General features: G+C 46.0%; 1 protein-coding gene across 1 annotated transcript in view; it reads right to left on the minus strand.

Annotated features, from left to right (window-relative positions):
- Nucleotides 1–8,700: 8,700 nt before the first annotated feature.
- The window catches only part of CDHR3 (cadherin related family member 3), a gene marked incomplete at both ends in the record, with an annotated part of 59,943 nt that continues 53,154 nt past the window's right edge, over nt 8,701–15,489 (minus strand). Inside the window, 4 exons of the mRNA XM_080666374.1 lie at nt 8,701–9,005; nt 10,495–10,543; nt 12,527–12,558; nt 13,891–13,904. Coding sequence (XP_080522500.1) covers nt 8,701–9,005; nt 10,495–10,543; nt 12,527–12,558; nt 13,891–13,904 — 400 coding nt within the window. The remainder of the gene's footprint in view (nt 9,006–10,494; nt 10,544–12,526; nt 12,559–13,890; nt 13,905–15,489) is intronic.

A 15,489-nucleotide genomic window follows, 5' to 3' on the forward strand; every position in this document is an offset into this window, starting at 1 on the left:
GAGCCACAAGAGGCTAGGTTTCTTACCAGCAATCCCAGACCCTAGTCCTGGCATAAAAGAGCATAGAAGCCACCCCTGCTTTCAGACCCCACCTCCCTCTGCCCCTTACTGGGTGTGGGACCTTTGTCAGGTCCCTCACCCTTTCTGAGCCTCCATTCTTCCTAAGTTAAATTAGATAGCACCTCCAGATGCATGTATTAAATACAATGATAAAAACAAAGGACCCACAGGATCTTGCACAGTACAAGCATTCAATAAATGCAAAGCGCTTTTTATTAGTATTACCCGGACACTTTCACAGACACATCAGCACTCACTCAACCAAACAAAGGCATAGCGTTTAGGAGCCTCATTCTCAGAATCTGTTGGGAGATGGTATGTCAAGGAAACAAAAGCCCAGAGTATGCTGTATTCAGAGATACCAAGTACCAGGGCAGATTCTAACCCTCTCCACTTATGTCAACAGCAATAAAGTTGTTCTGAGCCCAGCCGGGAGCTGTCCTGGTCAATAGCCATAGCTTGCTTGGCAAAATGCCCCATAGCTGCCCTGGGGCCTTCCGGGAAGAGGCCGCTTGTGGGTGGAGCCAGCACTCACTCCCTTCCCCAGATTTGGCACTCCCTGGTGTTGAGCTATCACATTGCTGCAGCGGGTTTTGTGGGTACCCACATGGAGGAATTCTGACCGTGGATGCCCTGCGGCTGCTCTCGGCAGCCCTGAGAATACAAACGCTGGAAAGCTTGGGGAAAGGTGGGAAGAAAGAGCCTGTCTTTTAAAAGACTTCTGTACCACTCAGTGGAAGCTAAATGGCAAAAGAGCCCCTGCTGGCCAACTTTGGTTACTGCAGCCCCTTCCTCTTTGGGAAGAGGGGGCTGTTTCTGAGTGAGGAATCTTGATTTAACGTCTTTGAAAGGCGTTTGGTAACTCATGCTGAGGCGAGACTGCTTTTGTTGAGCAGTAGACAGGTAGGGAATGTGTATAGAAGAGAGAGAAGAAAGAACTTAGCCTTTTATCCAGCCCAAAGCCTTACGTGCTGGGCTCACCAGGGCTGTGGGAGGACAGGGATTATTTCGGATCCCAACCCAAGCCATGAAGAAGAGGACACTCTCAGAGCTTGTATTGATGCTGCACCGGAGAAGGTTTGATTTCTGTGGCCTCGAGAAGCCTTCCTCAGGGAAGAGAGTTACTCCAACAGAGGACTCATCTGAGGGTTTGTCTGACACCTTTCCACACCAGAACACAAATCAAAGGCCACAGCTGAGCCCTTCCCACTGGAGAGGACACACCAGGTTTCTGTCCCAGCTCTGGGTCCTCCACAGGTTCCCTTATCTCTCCACCCTCAGCTTTCTCATCGGTGAAATGCAGATAACCAGACCATCCTCAGAAGAGTAGTGTGGGGATTAGAGACAGGCAGCAGCTCAGCGCATGTTAGACACACATTGCAATCCTGAGGTGTGGGGGGACCTATATGCAGAGGACTCAGGTGCAAGGGAAGATGCTACTGTGAAGCTCAGTGCGATGGACCAGCATCCAGACTGCTCATGCCAGAGCTGACAACACTGGGGAAAGGCTGAATGTCCCACGGTGACCTGGGCTGAGGCATCTCACCTGCCGATTCTAAAAGTTTTTCAAACCCTTACGCATCGTTAGTGAGAACATATGTTTGCACAAGAACTTGTACATGAACATTTATTGCAGCATTATTTGTAAGAGCCAAAAGGTAGCAACAACCCGAATGTCTATCAACTGATGAATGGATAAACAAATGAGGTATATCCATTCAATAGAACACTATTCAGCCACGAAAAGGAATGAGGGACGGATATTTGCTACAACATAGATAAATCTTGAAAACATGATGCTAAGTGAAAGAAACCAGTCGCAAAAGGATAAATATCATATGATTCTATTTATATAAAATATATAGAAGAGGCAAATTCATAGAGACACACAGTAGATCACTGGGTGCCAGAGCTTGAGAATGGGGAATATCTATTAATGGCTACAGAGCTTATTTTGGGAGTAATAAAATGCTTTAGAATTCAACAGCAGTGATGGTTGTACAACTCCGCAAAACCACTGAATTTTATGGTATGTAAATTAAATCACAGAACAAACAGTAAAGTCGTTACCAAAAATAAAATCAAAGACTGCTTAGCATGCCAGCTGGAGTGTGCTCTGACTGCGGACGAACAGATGAGATGGGCAGCGCAGGGAGTGGAGCTCTTATGAGCCTCACCTGCAAATCAGATTAACCAGCTTCCTTCCCTCAGTCCCGCCTGGTCCTGTAGGGGCCACAGCAGCCACAGACTGTTTCCGAATACCCCTGACATTAAAGGGCTTCTGAGGACCGGGGGCGCCCTGCCAGGGCAGCGGGGTGCTTACCTCCGAGCAGGCACCACACAGGAAGAATGCAAAGCTCATAGGCACGCTTTGCCTTGGTCTTTTTTTTTTAATTTAAATTCTTTATTGTTTAAAGTATTACATATTTCTCCTTTCCCCCCATTGTCCTCTCCCCTGCCTTGGTCTTAAGACTTACAAGAATCATGTTTTTCAAAGCAAAAATTAGGACTGATAATTACGGCTTATACTCATAGGAATGGTGGGACACACCATTTTAAGTAGGGACTGTCTCCAAAAATCTGATCATATGGCTCCAGGTTCCCAGGACGCACTCATCTCCTTTTTCCCTCTAAAGAGAGGAGTTTCCTAAGAACTTAACTTCTCTTGGGAGTCACAGGCAACCATTTTTCATAAAACACAGATCTCCTGGTGCAAGGTGTTTAATCAGAGTTGTACTTTTTCAGATTGAGAGCTTATCTAATGCACTGTTCAGGTTGAATGGGGTGCCTGCCACCTTTCCCACTGCAGGGCACCACATCCAGACCTAGAAAACACCGGTCAGGCCTGTTTCCTCTGTTTCTTTGAAGCTGGTTTGAAGTCTTGGCAGGAAGTTCGATGTGGCAAAAACTTTACTCTTTACTCCTCCAACACACACCTGACCACCGTCCCCAGAGCAGTGGATTTCACAGAGGAGGCACGGGGCATTCAGCAAGAGCTACCTCGTGTGATCTGAAATAGCTGTATCTGGTAACGTCCATTGAGCGGGGCGCTAACCCTACAGGGCCCCTTTATCTAATTCGGGAATAGGGCCCAAGAGAGGTCAGAACTCCTCTTATAGCTAGGGCACTTCTTCTGGAAGGTCCTGCAAGGTTTTTACGCACCGGCTTCCACCATCCTCCACCTCTGCCACCCGGGACCAAGCCACTGCCATCTCATGTCCAGATGAATCCAATAGCTGCCTAATTTGTCTCTATTTACACCCCTGTTCCCTGCCTCCCTGACATCTACTCTCAAGTCAGCAATCAGAGAGATGCTTTTACTTTTATTTTAAAAAATTGATTAATTGAATTTTTAGAGAGAGAGAAACATTGATTTGTTGTTCCATCTATCAAATGCACTCATTGCTTGATTCTTGTTTGTGCCCTGATTGGGGATTGAACCTTCAACCTTGATATATCAGGATGATGTCCTAACCAACTGAGTGAGCCCCTGGCCATGGCCCAGAGAGATGCTTTTAAAACATAAATCAAATTATGCCACTCCTCTTCTCAAAACCCTGCAATGACTCCCCACCACACTCAGAGTAAAAGCCAAAGTCCTTACAACAGCTCCCAAGGCCCTACGTGATGACCACACATCCCCACCCCCAGGTACTCACCCACTTCCCCTGCCTGGAGTCATCTTCTCCGGTCCATAGGCTCATCACTCTGTTCCTTCTACTGATTCTCAGCTCCTCCTTGCCTTGGACTCTCTACTGGAAGGTTCTTCCCAGTTACTTGCATGGCTCTTTCCCCACTTCCACTGCTTCCCTCTCATGTTAATGGGGCCTTCCTTGACCACCCTACTTACCATGGCCATCCCCACCCTCCATCACCCTGACCCTGTTCACTTTTCTCAATAGCATTTACCACCATTAACACACACACACACACACACACACACACAAAATCTATCATCCCAGTAGAAATAAACAAGGAACAACCATATGAGAAAAGCAAAGACTACTTATTCATAGGTCACTATGGCCAGGGTGTCAGCCACTGTCACTTGCATTTTAGCAGAGACTCAGAGGTGAGCAGAGGAATGGAAAAGCTTTATCGTGGAAAAAAAGGAAGGCTTCAGGTGTGCCTGGATTGGAGGCTGTTGGCATGGGGCAGCTGTAGGTGGGTAAGTAGGAAGGGGGCACCCTGTGTGATTGGTTGTGGGTGCATATTTAGCTTTCACTGATCAGTCCTAAGTTGGAAGCAGAGACAAAAATTAGGGAAGCTCTGAATTATGTTAATTAAGTTCTGGCCACTTGGGGCTGGTTGTTACAGAAGTGATGCTCAACTTCCTGGAAAGGGGGTTGGTCTCCTGGACAGGTTGCTGCAGGTTGTAGGTCAGAGTTCTATTTCTATATATGGTCTGGTGCTTGTCTGTTTGTATATTCAATGCCTCATCTCTCATTAGGATGCAAACACTAAGAACATTGTTTTATTTACGGATGGATCCCCAGAGCCTAGAACCATGCAGGTACTAGTAGGTACTTGGTAACTGTTTTGATTATCATGATGTTTGTCTGGATCTGGTTAGAAAAGTTGTGGCTGCTACATGATCTGAGTAGAAAACCAACTACACCCATGCTTATTTCAATCCAATTCTACAAATGTCTGCTGAGTACTTGCTATATACCCAGGAGGCTCTGTATTGGGTTGAGGTTATTCACTCCAGGTTACACAGGACAAGTATTGGTGGAAAATGGATTAAAGATCAGAATTCGGAATGCTTTAGTCTTTGCTCAAATTTCTCTTCTCTCCCACTTTGAACTCATCTCTACCTTTAAGATCCTTCTCTAAGGTCCCAGGTCTCCCATCATATGTTCAGAGTCTGGTCCAGCACTCACTACCTATGAAACTCATTTAGTTCTTTTGTCAATCAGCCTGTTCTCTTCTCAGTTGGTTTTTTCCCTTAGAAGAGGAGCCGCATCTTGCACCAATACGGGTGACACATAGGAGAGTCTCAGTGACCTGAGTCTCCCCACAAATTCTCCCACCTCTGTTTGACCTTTTCCCTGAGCTCAAATGTTTCACTGACCTCAGGACACTTCCATCTTCCCTGCTTCCAAGCTGCCATCTGGAGGTGTATAAACAGGATGCTAGCCTGATAACCCAAGGCTGGGCCCGTGTTTGGGAATCTCAACTATTTTCTGACAATGGCTACCCATTACGTTTGTAGAAATATTTAAATGGTTCTGAATTATCTGTTCTTTCAGAAAGGAGATTCCAGGTTTTGGTTAATTTATTTTTCAGATAGAACTCTCAAGGAACCAAGAAATAAATAGGCCAGGATGGACCTGGAAATAGAACCTTTGGGGATGCTTACGAGCAGGCTGCACCCAGCCTTAGCAGACAGGATGTAAGCTCCTCAAGGGCAGGGGTCTCGCTGCTGTGTTTACTTATGAGTCTACACCTTGTGCACAGTAGATGCTCCATAAATAGTTATTGAATGAGTGGGAAGTATAAACACGCACATGAAGTTTGAAATTAGAAACATCAAGTTTTAATTGCAGTCATTTTCTATATTCACTCATTTTGTTACTTTAATTTTCTCAGCCATCACAAAACACATTTCATAAAAAGGCAAACGATAGAACTACAGATGTGAACAAGGGCTCTGAGGAGCGAGCGTGTCACTGCCCATTTCTGTTATTGAGCCACACGTGCTTTTAACACAGACAGAGATGTGGTCCCTGGTCCCTGCCTCCTACTGAGCACACGAAAAGCTCAAACTTGAGAATTCACCACATGGTTTTAAATCCCTCAACAATTAGGGATCCCTCTAATTGTGGTCTAATCCCTGAACGTCTTTGCCCCAATTTTATAATGACTCAAAATCAGACAGGTCAAAATTAGCTGTAATAAATTCATTTGTGTCTAAGGCTTTGGGAGAGAAATGGGGGAAATATTTCACAAGATCTGCAATGATCCCTGGCTTCATTTCATTCAGATCACTTTAAATATATATATATTTCAGAGAGGAAGGGCAAGAGAGAGAAAGACAGAAACATCAAGGATGAAAGACAACCATTGATCAGCTGCCTCCCGCACTCCCCCCACTGGGGATAGAGCCCACAACCCAGGCATGTGCCTCTGACCAGAATCAAACCAGGGACCCTTCCGTCCACAGGCCGATGCTCTATCCACTGAGTCCAACCAGCCAGGGCCAGATCACTTTTATTTTTCCCAAACCTGGTCAATGTTAGAAACCAATGGCCTTAATCCTGGACCTCAGACTTCTGATTTCCACTAATTAAGTAGCCAAATGGGCAAAAGAAAAAGCAGGTTTTCTCTTGGCCAAAGCCTCCTGGTGCTCCCCTGACCCCACGTTTGGAGTTCTTCAGGGTTCACATGTTGGGGCTGGGAAGACAGGAAACTCTTCCTGCCCATCACCAGGGAAGAAAGTGAGGTCTTCAAGCAGCCCCCAGCCTTCGGGAAGTCCCTCCCTCTCTGCGCTTAAATCTCTTCTCCTGGCCGAGAAGCACAATTCCCTCTAGCCCTGTCACCGCTGAAGAAAGGAGAACAGCTGCTCACCGCCCTCCTTCTAATCATCCTTAATGGGCTCATAAACAGTTATTAGGTCCCCCTTCAGCCTTCTCCAAGCCTCATTCTATTTGCATTGAGGCCGAGAGCTTCTGAGGAAGGCGTTTTACTCAGGGCTCCACAGACTTTCAGAGTCTTAAATGGGTAATCGGCCACTTCACCCACTTTAACCTCCACAAATGAACAGCTCTGCCTTCTTTTGCAAAATTTAAACCTATTCAAGGGAGTTCCCTGGCAACCAACCCTTATTAATTAATCATTGCCTGCTCTAGGCCAAGCATTTTTTGAAATGTTTCTTTTTCTTGTGAAGTCACACTGGCACGCAGGCACACGATAAACCAGCGGCGTCACCCTCTGAAGTTCTGCATTTGCAGGATGAACCTTGAGTGCCCCCTACCGGCCACTGTGGGGAGTCCTCAAAACTGGGCAGGGGCTGGTGCTCTGACAGACTCTCGCCTGGTCCTATCTTGTGGGTTTTGGACTGATGCCTCTGCCATTGGGGAACAGGACATGGAGGGAAAACAGATTGCTCAGTCTCCACAAGTCACACGCTGAAAAGTTCCATTTCTTACCCCATCGTGATCTGGTTTATTTTCAGGTCACTGCTCACCCCAGCTGCAGGGTTAGTTAGAGTGTCCCACTGTGTCCCCAATTGACTCCTGGCTCCCTCAATCTCAGGAGGCAGGAGAGGAGCAGGGTAGGGAGGTTGCAAGGTTCATGTGTGTGTGTGTGTTTTGTTGTTGTTGTTGGGGTTTTTGTTGTTGTTTTGGCTTTAAGAAAAAACATGATTTCGTTTCATGAAAAATTTTAATCTGGATGGCTAAAATTAAAAGGACTGACAACACCAAGTGTTGACAAGGAAGGAAGGCAACCAGAACTCTCAGTCATTGCTGGTGGAAGTATAGAGTGGAGCCACCAACTTTGGAATTCTCAGCAGATTCCAGCAATGGCTCAAGCATGTCCACTCCTAGGAACATGCTCCCAATAAATGTTTGTGCTCACAAGAAGACTTGCACGAGAAAGTTCACAGGACGAATTTGTGAGAGTGAAAAACTTAAAGCAGCCTCCACAACAGTGAAGAGAACTGGACTGATGACCTACAGTACGACACAGATGAATCTCACAGACATGATATACCCAGCAAAAGAAGCCAGGCATGAAAGGGCACATCTGTGAAGCTCAAATAAGCAAAACTAATCTATGATGATAAAGACCCTCCTGCCTCTGGGAGAAGTCTGTTATCGAGCTGACTGCCTCAGTTCTGTGCACTTTACTGAATACTAGAGGCCCGATGTACGAAATTTGTGCAAGGGGCTCGGCCCTCGCAGCCCCAGTCGGCCCTCCCAGCCTCGGCTGGTCCTCCCAGCCCTAGCTTCATCTGAAAGGTATTCCAGACAGTCATCTGGACCATTGTTCTGCTATTCGGTCTAATCAGCATATTAGCTCTTTATTATATAGGATAAGTTGTACCTCAATAAAAAATAAAAGCAGGTGTTTGCTGTTTTCTTCTTCCCAGAAGAATAACCCACTCTTTATTCACCCATTTCTTTTTCACTGCATGGCTTCTTTTGAAAAAGATTTAAGGTGACTTACAAAGGTGGATGGTGTTGAACTGTATTTATAAATGAAGAATTCTGGGTAATGCTAAAAGGAAGGCAGGAAAAGAAGATGAAATCAGATGTGTGGGTAGTCCTCAGCATTAATATCATAAAGTTCTGTGTTCTTCCTAGGGATGGGCTGAATGGAGCTTCCTAGCAATCAATGGGAAGAAGAAACACAATAATTCCATGTCCAAAAGTTAGCAGCCCAGCTGATTAGAGGCACGGAGACCTGGGACCAATTTCTCCTGTGCTGTCTCAGAAAAAGGCAACTATGCCATCAAACCCTTTTGTGCTGTTTTAAACATCCCATTTGGGACCCTGGGTCTCCGAATCCCTTCAGGCCGTATTTTTCCTCCCGTGGCACCTCATAGGCTCTCGTAGAATTTAGGGGGAGGCAGCATCCCTCAGAGTGTCGAGGTCCCTCTCTTGCTCTTCTGTGGGACCAGCAACCACACACTACTTACTTCCCTGGGTGAGGTTTGGGGGAAGCTCTACTCTTGAGGGCGGGGTCTCTGTTCTTTGGGGTGCCTGGCTTGCCATCGTCGTTTCTGGAACCTGGGCCTGCATCCGCAGCCTGTGCTTGGCCGCTCAACCCATCTCCTTCCTTGTCGGTGCTCCTCAGTGGCCCGGTCCCTCCCGCGGAGACAGCGCTGCTTGCAGCAGCTCCCTGGCGGCTGGACTCTTTCCAATTTGACATTTGCATTAAGGAACCTTTCCACTTTCTGGCTCCAGTTCTTGAGTTGAATTCATATTTTGCACCCGTAACTGGGGGGAGGAGGGGGAATACAATGACCATGTAAACAAATGACTCTCTCCTCCCCATCTCCACCCTGTCTAGCCCCAGGCCCAGAGCAGATGAGGAATGCCAGAAGGTGAGAATCTGAGAATCGCCAGGATGGAAAGCACGCTTGTGAACAGAGCAAACAGTCCTCACCAGCCTGCCCTTTCCGCGGCTGCGTGGCTTCAACCACACTGGTAGCAAATACTATGCCTCCGGGGGTAGGAAGGTTCAGGGAGTCTCAGGCCGTCTCAATTGCAAGATGAGAAGGCCACATAAATCTGGAACTCCATGGGAGCTTCGGACAAATTAGGTTCACTTTCTAATGGGGTTACCCATCTCATTCTGACTTGTTTTAAAAGACCCCAGAACACCTGCTATTAAAAGGCATTCACCAAGGGAGGAGGAGAAGACTTTGATTTGTATTTATGTTCGGGTAGCAGAGGTTTGTGGACACAGACACACAAATCTGGCCCCCGTTGAGATGAAGCAGGGGAGCCATTTTTATTGTGTCGGAGCCAGCAGACGCTAATTGACGTGTCTGTTCACATTTGTCCGGTTGGCTCACTTCTTCCTTCTTCCTGCTTCAAACACACAAACACAGAGCGCCGGCCCTGGTTCCCCCTGGCCTTGCCCTCGGAGCGTCAGGCGAGCCCCTGCACCTGCCATCTCCATGCAGCGAGAGTGGCCTCTCCGCTGAGGATCCACCAGCACTTATGCTAATGTGGGCACATTATGGTAACAAGTATCTAATAATAGAGGGAAATTTAATTCCAGCAGCAGCGGCAGCAGCCCATCCTGGAGAGGAGCCATCCTCCTTCCGAGGACGACCGAGCCCTTTGCATGTGAGCGTGGCAGGGAGCCAGCACACTTGCCTCCTGAATGTGGTTTCCTTCCCTTTATTCATGTCTATAATTGAGCCTTTGTAAGTGGAAGGATGTGTGTAAAGGAGCTAAATTTGGAGCTGATTTCATGGGGGTGAGGAGAGCTCTGGAGGCCAGCTTTACCTTCTGTTTATCTTGCCAACCAAGAAGAAATTCTTGGCCCTGGTCTAGGAAAAAAAGAAGCCATCCGTCCCATTTCTCCATATCTCTCACTACCACATAGGATGGCGTTGGAAGCATTCAGAAAGGATCAGGGGTGGAGGCTCAATCCCAAAGAGCAGGAGAAAAATGTGGGCTCTTGAATTCACCAGTTCCTTGACTTGGTTTGTGATTTATAAAGGAAGGCTAGACAGTGGCATGGTCCTTGAGTAGCAGCCTGGAGGTGGAAACCTCTGAGGCCTCGCACACGATCACGTGTCTGCAAACCAGCTCAGCTCAGAGCTGGTCTCACTTTGTACTGCAGCCTAGAAGGGTCAGCGCTGTATAGCTGACCAAACGGATCGAAACTGAGGTAAGGGCATGACATTGGACAAGGTTCTACCAGCCTGGAATATGAAAAACACTCTAATGGGTGGCATTGCCACTTAGTTACCTGGGTCTGTGGCTTCACCATCAAAGACAGTGTTCATCTGGATTGTTTGCTAAGGAGAGAAGAGAGACAGCTTCTAGCACAACCTCACACAGTTTCAAGCACAATCCTCCTCCCAGGCAAGGCCACACCCTCACAGCCTCAGGTTCTTACCCAGGGCCTTCTGGGCACTTATTTACTTGATGGGCACCGTGCTAGATGCTGGGACACAGCAGTGAACAGGCAGGAGTGGTTACTGCCTGCACAGAGCTTGCAATCAAGTGGAAGCCACTGACATGCAGGCACTACAATACAGAGTGAGAAGGGCTAAATGAGGGGCAGGGGATAGAGATGCAGGTGGTAGTGGTAGGAGGACATTTAGCCCAGACTCGGGGGTAGGAAAGCATCCTGAGTAAAGGTGTCTAAGCTGCATAGAAGAAAGAGCAGAAACACCACAAGCACCGGCTAAGCTCTGCCTTGCCTAAGCCCGCTGCCGGGCACATGTGGAAGGCAGGCACAGATGAGCACCCACGTGCTCCCACCCTGGGCTCTGTCTGTGTCCCTTAAGTCAGTGCAGCATTGCATCAGGGCTTGGCCTGCCTTACCTAAGCCCTGTGCTCCATACCTTTTTCTCCCCCGATCCATTTTCTGTGCCACCCTCTTGGACCTGACCTCCGACCCCATTGAAACACTCTCTTCCCTCACACGGTGTCCTCCAAGGCTGTCATTCTTTGGCATGCTAATGAGGACGGTGTTTGGAGTTTCGTGGGCCCTTCAACCCCTGTATTTATCACTTATGCCAACACCTACTCACTTGTCCACCGCTCCCCAGCACGGAAGAGAGAGGAAATGCAGACTGGATGGGTTTCATCGATTTGATCAGCTCAGCAGCCCCACTTTTTATGGTCATGGAGATTTTTTTATTTAATTGATTAATTTAATATTACATAAGTCTGAGGCAGTCTCTGAATGAAGGGTACTGTCCTTAGACAATAAGACCTAGAAACAAGAGATCACCTCTTCTTCTTATTTGTATCAAGACCAACACATATAAATACTTAGCTGATGAGCCTGAAGCAAAAATTCCAGTGCACTGAATTGTCCCCCTGGCTGTGCTTATCACTCCCCAAAGTTATGGGTCTGGGATCATAACAAAGTCTTATTATTAGAGGTTGGGGGAGGTGTGTGTGGAGGGGTGTCTTCTCCAAGTATCATCATCCAGTAAAAGAAAAGCAAGGCGTTAAGCGGGGAGTAACTCTCCAGCTATCACACTTTGCATTTGTGTGACTCTTAACATTTTCCAAAATATCTCCCCACCTGTTATCTCCGGGCAGACATCCTCACTCCCATTTCACAGATGAGGAATCTAAAGCTTAAAGAGGCTGAGGGAGCCCTGGCCAGTGTGGCTCAATTGGTTGGGCATCGTCCCATGCACCAAAAGGTTCGATTCCTGATTAGGGCACATGCCAGGGTTGTGGCTCAATCCCTGGTTGGAGAGTACGGGAGGCAGCCGATCAATGTTCCACTCTCACAGAGATGTTTCTCTCCCTCTCCCTTCTTTTCTCTCCAAAAAATATCAGTAAAAATATATTTTTTAAAAGGAGGCTGAGGGAGTCTGCAAGATCATATGTCCAAGTGGGCAGAGCCAGTCCTAGACCCAAGAACTGCACTTTCTCTATCACTTTTTCCGCAAGGTTATGGAAGGGCAAAGGAAAGAAATCCTATTGAAGGCTAAAGCTTAAATATTGGTCTTTAAGCTCCTCTTCCCCAACTCACTCTCCTGGAGAGCTGGTGTAGATAATAAACACCACTATTCAATATTTATGAAATCCAGTTCTTCTGCAAATATATCAGCAGACATGTTCAGTGGAGGGAACAAATTCTACCAGGAGCACGTCACACAGCAATCTGTTCCAGTGGCCAAATACAAGCATCTCCCTGAATGATAAACACCCCTCCACCCCCCGAGGCTGTGGCAGGGCCTGCCTGGGAGGGGGACAGGAGCCCCCCACAACCCTCCACCCAAGTCAGGTGCCCTGTGGCCAGCCAAGCTTACCACCACCACTTCTCTCTTTGTGCTCTTCATTTCTGCAGGGAATAGAACAGACAGAAGTTAAGCTTCTTGGACACTAAATTGACCTTAAAATTCTACCTCCACATGGGATTTCTCTTAAACAGGCTTTGAAATCAGAATGGCAGACACGGCAAAAAATTTTCTCTGTAGACATGTTTGTTGATGGCTTTCCATCTCCTCAGAAACACACACACACACACACACACACACACACACACACACACACACCACAATACACACAATACATAGAATTAAAAAACAAAACAAAAAAACTTTTTTGCTCTTTTTCCAGCTTATCATTATTATTGGACCTAAGAAATTAGTTTTTAAATGGAATTTAGTTTTAAATAAGTTATAGGTAAAAAAGAAAGAAAGAGTTGATATATTTGTTCATAATATGGGGATTCCTTGTATCCATTCCCTATGCCCTTTAAAAAAGGAACTAGGGTGGGAGACTGTTTGTGAAAATCTCATTTATTTAAATCATCCCATTTGATATGATTAATAACCATTATAATTAAATTTCTAATCCTGCTCAGATGTGCTGTGTGCATGTCAAACACATACATTGGAGTGATTAAAACAATCATTTTTAAAAACACATTTTTCCAATTTTTTGTTCTGTCTCTCCCCATGGCCTGGGTTCTCCTTGAGGCAACAACTTGTTGGGACCAGGTGGCAACATCTCCTTAGGCTTACAGTTAGTTGGTCAGATGGACCTTGCTCAATTCACCAACGTCCCTGAAATCATTCCGTTCTCCCAGCCCATATGACTACACCACCCCCCACCCCTTTTAACTAGCCTGACCTAAATAACTTGGGAAATAATAAAATCCATTACAATCTCAGAATAAAGTATCATTTGTTCTTTAAAAAGAGGCATCTGTCCAATAGCATTAGCTGTCTTCAGGAGGGGTCAGCAGAGAGTAGATACCGTCGATATTTAATCCACAGAGAATTCTTTGATCCTGTCCCACCCAGTGGGGAATGGACCTCTAGGTGCTTAGGTTGAGCTGATTAGAAGTGACTCTGGGTAGGGAAGAGGCGGGGCCAAAATGAGTGACTTGAGTGGGCCAACGGCACCATGTATCCTGACCTTCCTTTTCTCCAGCTACGCCTGACCTCAGTTTCATTCCACCCATGGATGATGAGGCTAAAAACCCACCCATGGATGATGAGGCTAAAAACCCACCCAGACAGGATTGCATCCTGATTCTACGCCAAGTCGGAGCCCTTTTATGTACTACAACAGAACCAGCAAAAATGATGATGATGATGATGATGATGATGATGATGATAATAATAATAATAATAATAGCAATAAAGGGAGTAGGCACCATACATACCTCCTTTCTTCACCCTATGGGGGGGGGAAAAGGAAAGGACAAGAATTAACCTGAGAGCATTCTGTACTCGTACACTCATAACACGGGGGCCTTTGGGCAACTGTGTTCCCTGGGATTCAGGAGTTGACTGAAAGGGGTCAGGGATGGGGACTAAATTGAAGGCTGGGCTCCCACCCTTGCTCCAAACAGAGCAGCTCCATCACTCTTGGTTTGGGACTAAGGAGGTCCTGATAGTTTGATAAGTTTGAAAATTATTGCTTTATAAAACTTCAGGGAAAACATCCTCTCTGACAACTGGGTGAGGCTTAACAACCCCAATCAGACTGATCGGCAATTCTTCCTGCCCCATTTTTCTCCCTAGTAGCTAGCTGAGCAGAAGTGTTAGCTCACAGCAGGATGGTTCAAGGGCTGGCAGCTAAACCTTGATTTCTGGTAACATAAAGAGCTGGCCTTGGACTCTAAGACCCTTTCCCTGATAACCTTGGATTCTCTGATTTTATTCTATTTTGCTATTGAACAAATGTTGGCTGCCACGTGGTATAACTAACTTCCAGAGAGAGAAGGTCTGAGTCTGAATTACTAGCGAGTTTTTCTTTTTTACGTCAACCGTGTTGAAAATGACTAATATTTAGAATGTAAGTTAAAGCAAACAGGTACTAGGTGCATATTGAACATTTAACCATAAATTGCTTGTGAGTTGCAGCAATTTGGATAACTGACTTGCTTTAAGAACTTCTGCTCAAATTCCACTACAGAGTACCATCATTCTTACAAGTTTAAGCATCACTTTTGGGAGCCAATTTTCTTTTTTCCAAATCAATTTGTGAGCAGAGTCCAAACAAAAATGCCTTTTTAAATTTCAGCAGATGCTAAAGGATTTCTTACCTTGAAGTCAAGGTTGCCAATAGCAACTTCCCCAATAAATATAGCAAAATGCAAAGCACATCTTTATGCTAATGCCTTATAGTTTTATTCTGAGTCTCTCATCTATAGATTTTAGATTATTTGACAATACTAGTTAGTCTTCAAAATACCTTTAAAAGGCACATGAGTCTTATCACCCTTTTCTTTTGCCAGTGAGAAATTCTAAAACTCAAGTTCCAACACCATAAGATTCTTGGGCTTATTGCTGAACTGGGAATCTAGAATCCTGAGCTCAATGAGCCATGAAAAACAATATAACAAGCTTTTAAAAAACAGTGTGTTGAAGCATTTATATCAGGAACAGTACTAAGTGCTTTCTTTGCATTTGCTCACTTAATTGTTTAGTTTTCAAAAAAGGACACAGGCTGCCACTTGCCTAAAGCCATATACCTAGAAAATGGTAGAGCTAAGATTTGAACCCAGGCCTGATCTAACGCCAAAGCCCAGGCTCTGAACCATCCTGTTCTAATTGTAAGAGCTTCTGAAACTCAAGAAACTGGCTCTGGGGGAAGCTTATAACAATCTAGTGATCTCTTTCTTCACTCTCGTACCTCACGTGGCCAGTAAAAGAGCCCCTGCAGGGTGTTGCAGTTAGAGGTGTGTTAGTGGAGAGCAGGCGGGAGAGGAAACAGGTCTGTATTTACAGCCCTAGAGAGTGAGAGATCAGGGCCATGT

Source organism: Plecotus auritus (assembly GCF_963455305.1).
Source record: "Plecotus auritus genome assembly, chromosome: 4".
NCBI classification, from domain to species: domain Eukaryota; kingdom Metazoa; phylum Chordata; class Mammalia; order Chiroptera; family Vespertilionidae; genus Plecotus; species Plecotus auritus.